Raw genomic sequence first — 15,943 nt, forward strand, 5'->3', positions numbered from 1 at the left:
CGTTTGGTTAAACATAATTAAGATCCTTATACTTTCATATCAAAGAATTTAATTAGTTTTCAAACTTAAAAAAAGACATGTAGATTTAATCTCTATTATGTTTTATTTTTTATATAAACAATCAATTAAGAATTAAATTTATATGTTTATAAAGGAGTAATGAAGATGTTCATTTTACTCACCTTTTTATAACATATTTTCATTTTATTTTTCTCATTATTTATCTTTTTCATCACATATCATATTTATTATTTTCTATTTCCTTTTTCTTTTTTTTTTCTTTTTCATCCACACTAATCCACCCCAAATGGGATGTGCATTTATTATTATTCTTTTTATACAAGAGTACCTTCACAGACCTTAATCATGTTTGACTAAAAATATACGTAAAGATTAAAAATATATATTTTTTCTTTTAATATCCTTGATATTTGACAATAATATTTTAAATTTTTTCATAAAGATATTTTTGTTAAAAAAATCATATATTATTATAATTAATTTGTGTAATTAATATTTTTTAATTTATATTTTACTTTAAAAGAAATAATATGAGACAAATAAAGTATTTATTTGTAAGTTGTAACTGCTTGTGGTGGTCGATTGTCTTTTCCTTTAATGGAATGACATGATTTTTTTATACCATATATATGACGAATGTGAGGAACTAAAGATGCTTATGCTTTAGCATAAAACATCCCAAATTCACCTTGCCAGCTGTCAACGTACATCCAACGGAATAAAATGTCGTAAAAGGATTTCTATTTTATCTTGCATGTGATAACTAATTAAAAAATCTCAACTTTAAAATTTGCCAGTCGAAGACTTCAAGTTTATTGAATTATCATGGGTCTCAACTTTAGAGAAAAAAAATAATATGTATGACATTAATTGAGAAAATAAATTTAAGAAACATAATAAAGAAATAGATCCGAAAAATATTAATTTAAGGAGCAAGTCAAAAGCTAGCAAATAAATTTAGACTTTTTTTTCTGAGTAGCAAATAAATTTAAACATACGTAATTATACCAAAAACTACAAGACTTGAAAATTTAATTTTATATATAAATTGGAACTTACACATAATTTTCAGAATTAAAGAAAGAAAGACCAAAACCACCGAAACTTACGCTAGCCTCCTCTAGATCCATCACTGGACATAAATATCAAGTATTAATTTGTTCAAAATTTTATTTAAAAAGTTGGATCTTTTTGTCTTTCATTAAACATGAAAATAAATTTTAGATAAGAACCTTTGTCGATAACAAAAAATCTAATTATCTGGTTAATTAATTTACCTTAACTCCGTAGTTTGGTTTGGTGTGGCATTGGTGGGCCTTCTAGCCACATGCCGTTGAATACATTATCCCACTGGGGTAAGTGAAAGGATGCTATTACCTATTGCAAGATTTGCTTTGCTGTTTGGGCCCCCCTCCTCTCATCTCATCTCACCAAGCTTAAGGGCATATTTGCCCCTTTCTCTATTGACAAGTGGCATCCACATATATATACCCAAAAGGATCCACTTACCTTTAACCATTTCGACCAATAACAAACATGTTAATGCATGTGAATTGCGATGATCCATCAATGCCATAATTTAAGACCTAAAGCAACACGCAATATACATGATATCCAAAGAAGCCATATTTTTAACAAATTGGAAGTCTTGCAAATTATTATAGCGCCAATTCTTTGTTTTTCTCTCTCGCTTTATTTTCCATGTAACAAATGCATACACACTCAATGATAACTCTTTTTTTACTTTCTAAATTAAACACTCTAGTTCATGATATATATACTAGTACCAACCTTACTCATATCGTACATGTCTCTAATTACATTGTTAATGCATGTATATTAGTCGAGAACTTTAAGGACTTTTGTTGAGGAACATGACTCAATTAGTTTGTCTAGGAACTGTGACACCAGCAACCAGAACAGAACCTTGTATATTAATTGCTCTTAAGTTTTCCTCATGATTTCATAGTTTATTCTAGCTAAGACTCCCCGGGCAATTGGGTGGAGGGCATGACTCTTGTGGTTTTGTGGAGAAGTGCTGGTATAGGGTCTCCATCTCAACCGTCTCCATCCAAAAGAATCTCTCTGTCATATTTATTGGCTAAGGCACAGAAACGAAAACAAATATTGATATTGTACCTTTCTCACAGAAAACAAAAAACAATTGGGTGGTAATTTACCTAATGTTTAATTTCTGCAAAGAATATACTCTCATCTTTTTATAAAATTAAAATCAGTTTTGTTAACATCACTCCAACTTAAGTTATTAAAAATAAAAGGTTTTAATTCAAAAATATATCTTATTTTATTAGAAACATAAAAGTGTAATATTTTTATTTTATTTTATTTTAAATGTGTGTGACATTAAATGCGTGTTAATAAAACTAAACATAAAAAAATGGCCAGATAGAGTAAAAAAATGAGTAATTGAGAAGCACAGTGGAGGCGTGTAAGTCATTTTAGTCAACAGAAATATGAAATACTATCAAGCCATTTATCGTCAAATTAAGTAAGGAGTAATACATATGTTGGTATCCTACATATATGACTTGGCTTTAAAGGAGTGTATCTAATGCGATGCAACACTTCAAGACACACAAAATGCATAAAAACTGTGTCACGCTCATTTCCATAGCGTGCATTTCTCATGTCTGTATCTATTCCTATATATATGTTCATCTATAACCCTTCCTTTCCCTCAAATTAAGCTTCTTGTTACAAAGTTTTTCCATGCACATAATAATATATACGAGTTTCCTTTAGCAAGGACAGTAAAAAACAATACAACATGCAATGCACGTACGCGTACTTCTCTTGCTCTGAAACACAGATAACACACACAGAATAGGAGCTTCTTAATCGAACAGCTTAAAATTAGTTGATCTTATAAATAAAACCGAAGTAAGAACAGCTTAACTAATGCTAGTTGGCCTATAAACGAAACCAAAATAAACCATGTATATATAATTACGCCTTTTTAGCCCTACCTTGGTGCAACAAGTCAACGAAATACATGAGTACACATATATGCTAACCTATAGCCACTCGAAAAGGTAGCAAATTTTTCAGTAGCTGTCGTCTAAAATCCCACCCCTTCACGTCTCTACTATTATGCAAAATCATAGACTTTTCTCGAGACATAAGTTAGACGTGGTTGTGATATAAACTTTTCCAAGGAATTGGCACGGAAATTAAATAGAAGATAAACGAAAAAAGAAAGCACTGCCTTAGAATGAAAAATATATTATAATATTAACAAAGTGGACACTACCATACTACTACAATTAGGACATAAAAAGCATTGACCATGCATACAAAAAGTTATTATGCAGGAATACTCATATACATGTCAAACCATTAAGCCATTTTTTCTTAGAAATTACAGTAAAAAACGCATAATACTGAGTAATTCGTAATAAAAAGTACATACTCATGAACTAACTTATCCTCATTGTAGTTATATGTGACTGGGCATGTTATGTGACATCGTCTATATATACACATATATCACGGGGTCTACATTCTCACGCTTTTCAGTAATAGCTTAAGGCAAGGAAAACTTTACCTTTATAGACTGAATCTCCTTCCTTGTACGTTCTATTGTCAATTGTTTTCATCTCTAAAATATTTTTCTATAAATAAGAAAGTAATAGTTTTATGCGACAAATCCCACATTTTTTGTTTTCGACGCAAACTAGACAAAACAACATCAAATGATTGTGTAGAATTGCCCGAAATCATGAGGCAAATATAAATTATATAACATATAGTCCGACAAGAAAAATAAATATAATAATTATGAGATATGCATGGTATTTTGTTCTTTTCTGTTGACTGCAACATTATTTTTGCCCGTGTTTATTATAAGTTTTAACTTAGTCGGGTTTTCAGAACATATTGGAGATGATTTGAGGCACGGTTCTGATGTTTTTTATTTTCTTTTGGTCTGCGAGGAATTCCCTTTTATAATCTTCAAGCAAATAATTTTTCGGGTACTTGACCTGCCATATGTAGGCCATGTCTTCGAAGAAAAAGAGAATTGAGGGTCCATTCATCTGAATCAAAAGTTGCTGTTTCCTATATGTAGCTCTCAAACCCAAAATAAAATGCTCGTCATAGCCAATGAAAACAAATTATAATATCACAAGGTACAGAAACAAAAAGACCAGCCAGATTCATTGATGAGAATATTGCAAATGATTAAACTCTTTGCAAAATTGTTTCCGATGTATACAACTTTCTCAAATTTTCTGTTGCAATTTGATTGCAGAAAGCGAAGCAACCAAAACTCTTTCTACCTCAATCTCTTTATGGACAAAATCATGCCATTTGCTTTCAATTTATTTTATTAAAAATATGCTATCGCCCACGTATATATGTGTTCGGCTGCGATTAATTATATCAACCTCAGCCGCAAATGATTTCCCATAACTGCGGATTAACACAAACAAAGTACTCACGGTACACGATTGAAGACTGAAACTGCAAAATAGTGTCTTACAAGTTACAACCTCCACAATATAAAGGCGAACAATTTGCTTTACTTAACATCGATGTACGGAAATTCTCCATGTTAACTAAAGGGTGCAATTGTTGACACGCACCATGCATGCAGGGGTAATATCACCACCAATAGCATATTAATCTTTAATTACATGCATCTTAATCTATTATCCGGTTAAATTCCTTTTCTGTTAATAACAAATTTTCGTATGTACGATAGAGTCCAAGTTGTTTCCTTGGTCAAAGGACACACAGATATCATGATCGAATCCACTGCTAGGCCAAAATATCCGTTGGATAACATATGATCATTTCAGTGCAATGGCTCAAAAATAATCCCACAAACCATAACGAAAGCATTGCAAAATTAATACGTAGCAAAATATATAAACACAATTACGATATAAGATAAAGCACCACCAAGTTGAACAAGATGCAGTGGCACCAAGTATTAAGACAATTAAACTATAGTATTAAAAATATCTTTCAAGTTTCAACCCTCTAGTACATGAAATAATAACCGTTTTCTGCACTTGTACTTATTATGGCCTTACTTGCTATTCTCATGAGCTACAGCAGCAATCTGGGTGTTTGTTTGCCCCAGCAAGCTGCTTATGGAACGGGCTTTCACCATGCCAAGCTTCATCCTCTTCTTCGTCATTATTATCTCTGGCTTCTTCTCCTCATCCCCAAAGGGCTCAGCATTATCAACACACTCAATTTGCTTCTCATGATCAAGAGAACAAAAAGAAGGAGGAGGAGAAGAAGAAGAAGAAGATGGGTCAGGCAAGTGGTGCACGTGCACCTCCTTTGGTGCAGTTGAAGCAATGGAACGGCTTCTAACACTTGTCATGCTTCTGAGCCTTCCCTTCCCCAAGTGATGCTCACACAGCGAGTAACCAACCAGCGTTTGTTGGCAGCACCTCCACCCTCTCCCATTCACACGACTGCACCTAGAACCTTCCATGAGTGCACTACCCCTTGCTCTCTTTTTACTCACAATATTCACTTCCGCTTTTGTTTCTTCTACCTTCTTCTCTTCTTCATCTTCCTCGTCTAATTCCTCTCCCATGCTATCCTCCTTGTTGCGCGTCGAACATTTCTTGTTCATCTTCGTCTTCATCTTCGCCTTCATCTTCTTGCTATGAGTAGCAGCATTATTCTTATTATTCTCCTCGAAGTTCCCTCTCCTTTTCTTCAGCGGAATCGCCTTCTCTCCCTCGTACCATCTCCCATCTACAACGTATGCAACACCAACACAGTTATAAAAAAACACCAGCTAGCAAGACTTAGTTACATGCATTGAATCTTTTGCCATTACCTTGAGTAGAAGAAGGGCTTAACGGTGGCAACAACTCAGCTTGTGTTTTTTCCGAACCAAAAGAGCGTCCTTTTCTACAAACAAACAAGACCCAGAAAGACCCACAACCATAACATACATTTGCACATACATTTACGTGAATACGTGCGAATTGAAGTGAAAGTAGGAGTGTAATTTTTCGAAAGAACAAAACACAGTGTAGTTGGGGACCAGCATTTGAGTGCTGGCTACTTGTGCACCTCTAGTGCAAACCGTTGTTGTCCAATTTTGATAAAAGAAACAAGAACTTTTGTTAGATGTGGGAGAGTATGGTGGCTACAAAAACCTCTTATTTAAAACAACTTCAACAGTATTTTCCACTAATATTATTGATTCTTTTTTTATATATAAATAATGATAATGATAATATTATTTTCTTTTTTGTTAAAAACTTAAAATCAAGATATGGGTCTCCGTGTTTTTCACCTTTTTTACTACGAGATCTCATGAAGGAAAAAACTTGAAAATTTCTCTTTTTCGTTCTTACCTGCTATGATTACCCTTCTCTCCCGAGTCTTCCCCACTCTCACCTTCCCTTCTAACAACCTCGTCCTGCAAAATCAACCACACCAAAATATACATAGCATCTTGTTCTTGTCCCAAGCGTGCCCCTTTCTGGGTGTGCGAAAAAAAAATTCTTTTCAAAAAAAATGAATAAACAAGGAATTTTACACCAACGGGCAACAACCACTCGCCAGAGATTGGACAAAAGTGCACTTGTAAAAGCCCACATCATGAAATTTCGAAAAAACAAAACGGAAATAGTGAAACCAAAGATTTTTTTTTTAAAAAAAAAACAAGAAAGAAAGAAAAGGAAATAAAAATTAAACAATTAGTGTTTGTGTGTGTTTTTACTTACCAAAGGGTCTTGCTTGTTGTGCTGTCCGTGTGCCCCACTTTCACCGATGCCGGAGGGATCATCAGAGCCGTTGCTTCGTTTCCCGATCGAAGGGAGAGGCTGATCAGACGGCTGGCAACGATCCAAGCTCGACGGAGGCGCGGAAGCAGCATGGTGAGGGAACACTGCAGCAGCAGAAGAAGAAAGTTTCGGTGCGGTGGAAGTAGCGTCGCTTAGTTGCACCACCACCGGTGACCGGTTGATCAGGTGGGGATCTGAGAGACGCAACGGCGAGAGCCAAGAAGGGAAAAGCACCGGCCTTTTCCGGATCCTCATCGGTGCAAAGATAGAAAGAAAGAAAAAAAAAATCTCAACTCACGAGATTCACTCACACCCAAAACCGATTTTGAAGGTTTCAGATTTCAAAACAAAAATAAGATAGAGAAGAAGAAAGGGTATCAAATAAACCAATCTATTGGAGCTGCTACATCTACATGACCCTCCAAAGACCAAGAAAAAAAAATTATGCTTTTATCAACAACTCTTTCTCTCTCTCTCTCTCTTTCTATCTCACACACACAAACGCATACATACACTCTCTCTATATATATCTCTATCTCTATAGCGCTCCATATATATTGCTTCCATGAGTTATTATTCTCTCTCTAACTTTTATTTGTTGCACCACAGAAAGGGAGTTGTATGGGTGAGGGACGGCACGTGCGATTGAGTTTTGGGAGGAGGAGGCACGTGTGAGGATGGGCACCTGACGGGTCGGTAGCCCGTGGAAGAGAAAGTAAGGGAAAGGGACAGAGTACGACGAGGGTGGAAGAAAACGTTACATTACAAAATTACACTAATTAATTTATTTTTTATTTTAGAAAAAAAAAGGAAAAAAGGGAGAGAAAATTGATAAGAGAAGGGAGTGGGTGGTGGCATTATCGTTTATACTTTTAAGATGGGAAACTGTGGGGCCCGCGACCCCGACCCTCCTTAACCGTAACATTAACCTTCTTCCACCTTTGCGAATGTCATGTGATTTTTTATTTCTAATTTTCTATCTCTTCTTCCTTACTCATATCCACCGTTCTAGTTCTAGCAATCACCGGTTGTCATAAACTATAATATTATTGAAGTGTTTATTTGCGAGAACAATTCTTGGTTACAGAAAATTTTGTGAAATAATGATGAATATGTTTGTGTTTATTTGGCTTAAGGTGCAAATATATATAAGATCAGATTTAGAATCTTTTTGTACCAGAGCAAATACCGAGCACTCTTTCATATATACCATGAGAACTAAAAACACTCCCCAAAATTCATATAGGATATATCGGAGTATAGATTATTTTTTGAAAAATAGTTCCTTTTTTCAAAGTGTTATTCTAAAGTTTATAAAAAAAAAAGTGATTTTTTTTATTTTTAAAATAAGCTGAAAGAAAGATTTTCATTTTTGTACTAGTTTAGAATATATTCTGTTTGGGATCATTTAAGTTATTGGTATATTTGAGTAAGTTCATTAATAAAATGTTTAAATCCGTATTAAGTATTTCCGTAGAGTATTATGTTTCGTATTAGGAACGAAAATTAATTTCAAATTTAAATTGTATATAAAATCACAAAAAAACTAAAAAAGATAGAAAATTAAATGTGTTCTAGACAAATTACAAAGCTGAACACCTAGCTCAAGCTCAATTTTGACACATAATCCAACAACCGTCCCACCATTCTCAATCATATATAAGTGTGTTTGGATTGCCGATTTCATCTTCCCTTTGCATCCAACTTCTGTTTTCAAGAAGTATCATCTTCGTTGCTTCTACGTTGAAGTTATCCTATACTTTATGTTGCAACTCTAAGTGTTCTTACTCGTTGAAGTTATCATTTACAAAGATCTAAACACGCACTAAATGGATTCTTGTTGTTGTAAGATCCTATTTACAACAAGATACATTTTCTAACTATAAGTGTTCTTACTCAGCTAAAGTCTAACTTAGACGTTAACCCGTTACAGATATGCAACCTCTTATGAACATGGCGTGTGGAAAAACCATGAATACACGAAGACCAACTCTCCTTGAAGATCCACTCAACGAATATCACTTAGTCAATCACCCTCAATTCTTTTTCTTTTTTTACATGGACCCTCAATTCATTACATAAAAAAAAAGAATAAAATAAACCAATTGAATACTATCTTAATATTTTTACACCAATTAAATAAAAATCTCAATATTTTAATAATTATAACAAAGCAGGATCTTAATTCACATTATTATTTTCTCACTTTTTTTATATATAATTACTTTCATTCGATCACAAATATTTTAACTCCCCGCCCATCCACAACTTTATACATACTCTCTGACTCTCTATTTTACCCCTTACTATAAAGTTTTTCTAGTGATTTTTGAAATACATGTAAAATACATTCACTTTAAACCCAATTAGTTAATTAATTAATCACGTCTCTTGTTGAGGTTAAAACATTATTGCCTTATTGGGAAAGAAATATCCAAATTCAAATTTTAGAGAAGAAAATTATTGTGAGAGCTTCCTCGTCGTAATAATATTTCAAATAGCATAGTGTCAATGGATATGACTCTTATTCACTTGTTTTACCGTGCGATATGGGTCTCTTTGTTTGAAGTTTAAACATAAAAAAAACAACTATAAACAAAGTGTAGAATTATGCATGCCTCTAAAAAAATATGATTAGCTTCTGAAAAAAGTATAATTATGCTTTTTAAGCATTAACCAGTTAGACAAACATATTAAAAAAACAAAAAATTGATTATTTTATTAAAAAAATTAATAATAAGGCTGGGCAATCAAAATTCTAAATTGACTTAAGGTAGTTGTTATTATCAACCCCAAATTTTCTATTTATACCTCAATGTGTGATTTAAATTTTGTTTCTTTTTTCAAAAACATCCTTTCAAGAAAACACAATTCCTTTCAGAAAATACAGAATGAAAATGTGTTTTTTATTTTGTAATAGGAGTGTAAAAAAGACATACTGAAAATATATTTTTATTGTATACTTTATATAACGGAAACATATTTCATTGGAATATTTTTTGCAATCCCTTTTACACAATAGACATATATATCTGTTTTGTTAAATTCTTACTAAAAAAACATTGTAATAACGCTAGATAAAGGTTAGTTTTTCTTACAATTACCTTAAGTATTTTTTGAATTAATTATGATACAAATTATCTTAAGGGTGACACATTAATTTTTTTAGTAATAAAAAAATTAATTGTGATATAAATTACCTTTTTATTTAAATTAGAATTAATGATAACACAAGTTATCATTTTAATTGTAATCAAATTAATTTTGATACAAATCAGTATCATAATTAGTTTTATTACTATTAATAAAGGTAATTCATATAATAATTAATTCAATTATCATTATAAATAGTAAATTTTATCTAATAAGTTCAATTTAAATTAAAACAGATAATCTATATTATATTGACTATTGTTAAAAACAATAAATTTTATCTTAATTAATTTAATTTCAATTAAAAAAGATATATATATTACGATCAGTTTGATTACTTAAAAAAAGTAAATTATATCACTAATTACTTAAAAAATCATAAAAAATATACGATGAAGATATATTTTTGTTGTATAAGAGGGGTGTAAAAAAATTACACAACAAAAAATATATAATAAAATTACATTTTCACCGTGTATTTTTTTTTTTTTTTTGGTATTGTTCTCTGAAGAATAAAAACATGATTTTGTTGTATATTTTATCAACAGAATAATTATGTCTATGTGAAGAGGATATTTTTCAAATAATAATTCATTTAAAGCATGTGGGGGTATAAATAACAAAATCAAATAACAACTCCCTTGACTTAAAGCAATTCGATGCATGGTAGGGGTTTCGGCCCAAGCATTACAAGCCTTAAGCTTTTGGACCTAAAGTTAGGTCTATATCTAAAAAGAGTGAAACTTTCCATACTTCTATATAGGCTTTTCGTAATACAATGAAATGCATGAAAAAAAATATGAAGGCTCAACAGTAATCTAAAACTAAATAAATCAAAAGTTGGTCCAAGACCCAAGTCCGTGAGCAAAGGGTAGCTCTTTCAATAGCTAAACTAATATTTTAATTCAAATTGAAAAAAAAAAACATTAAGTAAAATTTGTAATTTTTTATATCAAATAAGTTTTATCCCCCAAAAACACAAATAAAAAAACAATAGGATTTAACCTTTCCATGTAATATAAAAGAGGGTAATATTATACATGATTAAAAAAAATCAGGGTATATAATGTAATTTGCTCTATTATTTATTTATGTGTAATCATAAAGTATATTAGATTTTTATTTAACACCCAACCCAACTAATACTTAATTTCACGCCAAGTTAGTCCAATTTTTAAGTAAAATGGTACTTTGAATTACAACTAAGCATATTATTTTATTCAATACCGTAATCTAAACCCTCTGAATTTCAATTCATTTAATTGAGTCAGAGAAAAAATAAATAAATGAGATATTATATTCGTACAACGTTTTTACAACAAAATTGTACGAATATAATATCTCTATAGTTTTTTATATTCTCGTATTGTGCGTTGAAAGACCAAACTACAAAATAGGCTTAAATTATTACGAAAAAAAATGTATAGATTTGAGTTTGAATATTTAAATATTTAAATAACCATTAAATTCAAGTATGAATACCAAAATTATTATCCTCACAAGTATATATGATAGACTATAGGTTTTTTTTTTTCTTTTCAAAAGTATATGTATAAACATAAATATTTTAATTTTATATATACTTTATCCAAATCTTACCTTGTGCTTTCTATTTCTCACTGTAAACTATCCTTGTAATTTTTCAATCTTTCCATAACCTGCAATTTCAAAACATGCATCTAGATGAACAAAAATTACATCCCCGATGGCCACATAATTGGCATGCTCCTCATTGTATCGGTTAGAAGTCAGTGACTAGATGTTGTACCTTAATATTTTGTTTTCCCTCTGTTGATTTAGACGTAGCACCTAGAAAGAATGACTGAAAAAGAATGTATGAAACGTTTAGCTCGTTAATAGTCTTCGTACCATAACAGGCAGGGACCATAGAATCTTCTTTCTTTTCCATTTCGAAATTTAAATTGCATTGCTAAGAATCGTATTCTAGGTTGAACACTTAAATATAGAAAAAGGAAAAATAGAACTAGAACAGAACAAAACATGAAAAGAACATGACGGCCAGCAAAGCATTCATGATGTTTTCTTTCCAACATAGATAAGAATTTTAATTAGTTTTTAGTTTTTTTTATTAGTTAAAAAATTTGTTTGATTATTTAATAAATAATTTTTTATTGTAGTTTCTAATATTTTTTTAAATGCTATTTAAATAATATTTTTTTAAATGATAGTTTCTAATTTCTAATTTTTTATATTTTTTATTTTTAATATATTTATCTAATTTTTTTAAATAAATCATAATTTATTGTTTCTATTATTTTATAATTTTTAATTACTTCCACCATTAATTTTATAACGCTTATAATTTAATAAATTAATTTTCAACTATTAACTAACTATTATTAGCTGAGTACTTTATTGCAGTATATTTGAGTACTTTATTGCAGTATATTTACGTTTGTCTGAACAGATTTGCAATTGCAAAACTCTTTCTTTTCACGCAGTGAATCATTATGGCTTGTCTTGACTCTTCTTTAGTTATAGTAATTAAAGACAAATAATCGGAATTTACAATAACTTGCTTGTTAAATTTAACTGATTAGCGGAGCTAGATTCCTTAATTGCCTTTAGTGGAGTTTGTTCTTATCATTTGCTTATTTTATTAAAAAAATATTAAATGGAATACGAGTGACAATTCTTGACATCCACTCGAAATTGTTATTTTGTATTTAGATTTATCTCTTCTAACATTAAATAGTGTAAGCACAATGTAAGAACAGTTTTTTTTCATTATTATTCTTATCAATGTTATACTTTGTAATCAATAATAATATTGAAATTATAAATAGTTATAATTATAATTTGTGTTTCAAATTACATCTTCTGGTATTTGAGAAGTTACATAATTTGTGTTCTACTATCAAAGTAAAATCTTTGTCATAAAATCATGATGGATAGTCAAAATTATTATTTTAATAATCTATTTAAATATGATTTATTAAAACCCTCATCTCTCATATAATACACTCACAGACACAGAGAGAGAGAGAGAGTTGTATATTTTGATGAACGTTTTATAATGTACTTGATAATCTATTGTGGTTTTAGAGAGACATATAGCATCTGGTGGCTGGGTTGTGACAATTTGAATTTTATGAACTTGTTCTGATTTTCCATTCAATCACTGGCTTTGTGCAAGTTTCATGGCAATTATATATAAATTCTTAGGCATGCACCTAAGGTAAAATTTATGGTGTCAAATATTATATTTTTTGACTAAAAGTACCGCTCAAGGTAGTTAAGAGGTAATCATTATGGTTTGAATTTTCCTTTCCACGTCCGTTGCGTGTACCTAATGATTATTACAAATCATTTTTTTTTATACTTTTTTGGCATAGCTTAAGCATGCAAGTAATGTAGCAGTGAAAACTTTATCTTTAAGCAAATTCTAAAGTAATTAACTAGATATACTTTCTTATATATATGTCACCTAGATTCCATGCATTTGCTAGAACCAGTATTTGGGAAAGAATATACAAGAAGCCAAAAATGTCTTCTTTTACTTATTCCCTATTCACCACCATTTTCTTAGTGCTAACAATCTTTCTTCATCCATCAAATGCTCAACTGAGTTCAACCTTCTACTCCAGCACGTGCCCCAACGTGTCTTCCGTTGTGCGCAGTGTTGTTCAGCAGGCTCTGCAATCTGATCCTCGTATTGCTGCGAGCCTAACTCGTCTTCATTTTCATGATTGCTTTGTTAATGTAAATCCCATGTACACAATCATTTAATTTTAAACTCCCAACAAATTTTCAAGAAGAGCATGAATTTATGTAACTGATCTAATTCATTTTGATTCTGCTCCCATAGTTAATAAATATTTTCCTTTTTTTTAAGGGATGCGATGGATCCATTTTGTTAGACGTAGGTGGCAACATAACACTGAGCGAGAAAAATGCAGGTCCCAACAACAATTCAGCTCGTGGCTTTGATGTAGTGGACAACATAAAGACATCTGTTGAAAATTCATGCCCTGGTGTTGTATCTTGTGCTGATATTCTTGCCCTTGCTGCTGAAGCTTCTGTGTCTTTGGTAACTTGTTATTAATTAATAGTTGATGATTCTCCTTTTCTTATCAAATTTATATAGCACAAAAAAGGATGTAGAGGTATTTACTTTAGAGGGCATAACATAACTGCATATTATATATTATTTGCAGGGAGGAGGTCCTTCATGGAACGTACAACTAGGAAGAAGGGACGGTTTGATTGCAAACCAATCTGGTGCCAACACATCCATTCCCAATCCAACTGAAAGCCTGGCCAATGTCACAGCCAAGTTTGCTGCAGTTGGCTTAAACGTAACTGATCTCGTTGCATTATCTGGTAATCATAATACTTCCCCCGGATAGCTATAGTTTCCTGTGTACACACACAAACTTCATGAGAGTCACTGAATCACTGATAATAAAAAAAAACATTAAGAGCATGTGCATGTAGATAAATAGCTTAAACAAATACTACTAATTAACTTAATAAGAACTTATCCAACAAAAATGTCACTTTAATCATATTCCAACTGTTAAAATCCATTTCATATCTTAAAATGATTTTTCAACTTAGGTATAATCTAAATTGTTAAAAAAAGTAAATATTGTAGGATAACTTTAGTGCAATGTTATTTCAGATGTTACCTATCCACCTTATTATTGTCAACAAAAAAAGGAAAATATTTTTTTATCCATAAAATTGTAAAAAAAATATCAAAAAATTAATAACAACGCATTTTATTTAATTAAATTCAGTTAGATTCCTTCAAAATAAAAAAAATACTAACCATAGCATCTAAATACACTAGCTAATAAATCAAAACTCAAATATTTTTGTTGAAAAGTGTAACACTACATTATCTCAAGCTAAAAAAATTATTTATTGGTTTCTTTAACCATTGTGATAGTGAATAGCAAGAGTACTCTTAAATATTAAAATGAATTGTATATGCTTATAAATTAAATACAATATATTCTTTTTTTATAAATATTTTTTCTTTTCCCTCAAAAAAAAAAAATACTTTTATTCCTATATTTGCTTAACTGCGTGCCCTGACATTTTGTCTATATAGTAATTACATAATTACCATGATGCTTAGTAACTAACTAACTAATGGTTTTGTTTTTGAGTGTGAAGGTGCACACACTTTTGGCCGTGCGCAATGTAGATTTTTCAACCAGAGACTGTTCAACTTGAGCGGCACGGGTAGCCCTGATCCCACGCTGAACGCAACCTATTTGGCGACACTGCAGCAAAACTGTCCTCAAAATGGAAGCGGCAACACTCTGAACAACCTCGACCCTTCGTCCCCAGACACCTTCGACAACAACTACTTCCAAAACCTTCTCAGCAATCAGGGCCTTCTCCAAACCGACCAAGAGCTCTTCTCCACCAACGGCGCCGCCACAATCTCCGTTATCAACAACTTCGCCGCCAACCAAACCGCGTTCTTCCAAGCCTTTGCTCAGTCTATGATTAACATGGGTAATATTAGCCCGTTGACTGGAAGCCGGGGTGAAATCAGATCCGATTGTAAGAGGGTCAATGGAAGTTAAAAATGAGAGGTAGCAAGTTGTGTTCTTGATATATACAGTAACTCAGCTACGTACCATCAACATTTACTTAAAACTTCGCGTTGTTATTTGTGTGATCATGTCAAGAACTCAAGATATAAGGTAGGATGTTAAAATCGTTGTTTGAATGTTTGACTACATGTTGGTTTCTTTCCTTGCTTGCATAAAGTGATCTTATAAGTATATATATTCCTCATACAATTCAACAAATAAGTATGGATTCGCTGTAACCGTAACATGCAATTAAGTGATACTCTAGTATTTTTATTGTTATAGTAAATTACACAAATCTACTAAAATTTAAAGTTTAAAGATATTACAGAGGTCTTTTCTTCATTCTTAAATTTACACAAATCTGTAAGATTTAAGAAAATTATACATTTTTCTTCTATTTTTAAAATATAT

General features: G+C 31.4%; 2 protein-coding genes across 2 annotated transcripts; one reads left to right on the plus strand and one right to left on the minus strand.

The window, feature by feature from the left end:
* Positions 1-4,859: 4,859 nt before the first annotated feature.
* Positions 4,860-7,430, minus strand: LOC114400252. The gene is made up of 4 exons (XM_028362605.1): positions 6,744-7,430; positions 6,372-6,436; positions 5,846-5,919; positions 4,860-5,760 (listed from the first exon to the last, which is right to left on the minus strand). The coding sequence occupies exons 1-4, from the start codon at positions 7,056-7,058 to the stop codon at positions 5,075-5,077; spliced, it is 1,140 nt and encodes a 379-aa protein (XP_028218406.1). The 5' UTR covers positions 7,059-7,430; the 3' UTR covers positions 4,860-5,074.
* A 6,007-nt stretch (positions 7,431-13,437) lies between these two features.
* LOC114400253 (peroxidase A2-like) lies at positions 13,438-15,768 on the plus strand. Its single transcript, XM_028362606.1, has 4 exons — positions 13,438-13,679; positions 13,813-14,007; positions 14,135-14,300; positions 15,102-15,768. Exons 1-4 carry the CDS (start codon positions 13,464-13,466, stop codon positions 15,518-15,520), a joined length of 996 nt encoding a protein of 331 aa, XP_028218407.1. The 5' UTR covers positions 13,438-13,463; the 3' UTR covers positions 15,521-15,768.
* The last annotated feature ends 175 nt before the right edge of the window (positions 15,769-15,943 follow it).

Source organism: Glycine soja, chromosome 19, assembly GCF_004193775.1.
Source record: "Glycine soja cultivar W05 chromosome 19, ASM419377v2, whole genome shotgun sequence".
In the NCBI taxonomy this organism is placed as follows: domain Eukaryota; kingdom Viridiplantae; phylum Streptophyta; class Magnoliopsida; order Fabales; family Fabaceae; genus Glycine; species Glycine soja.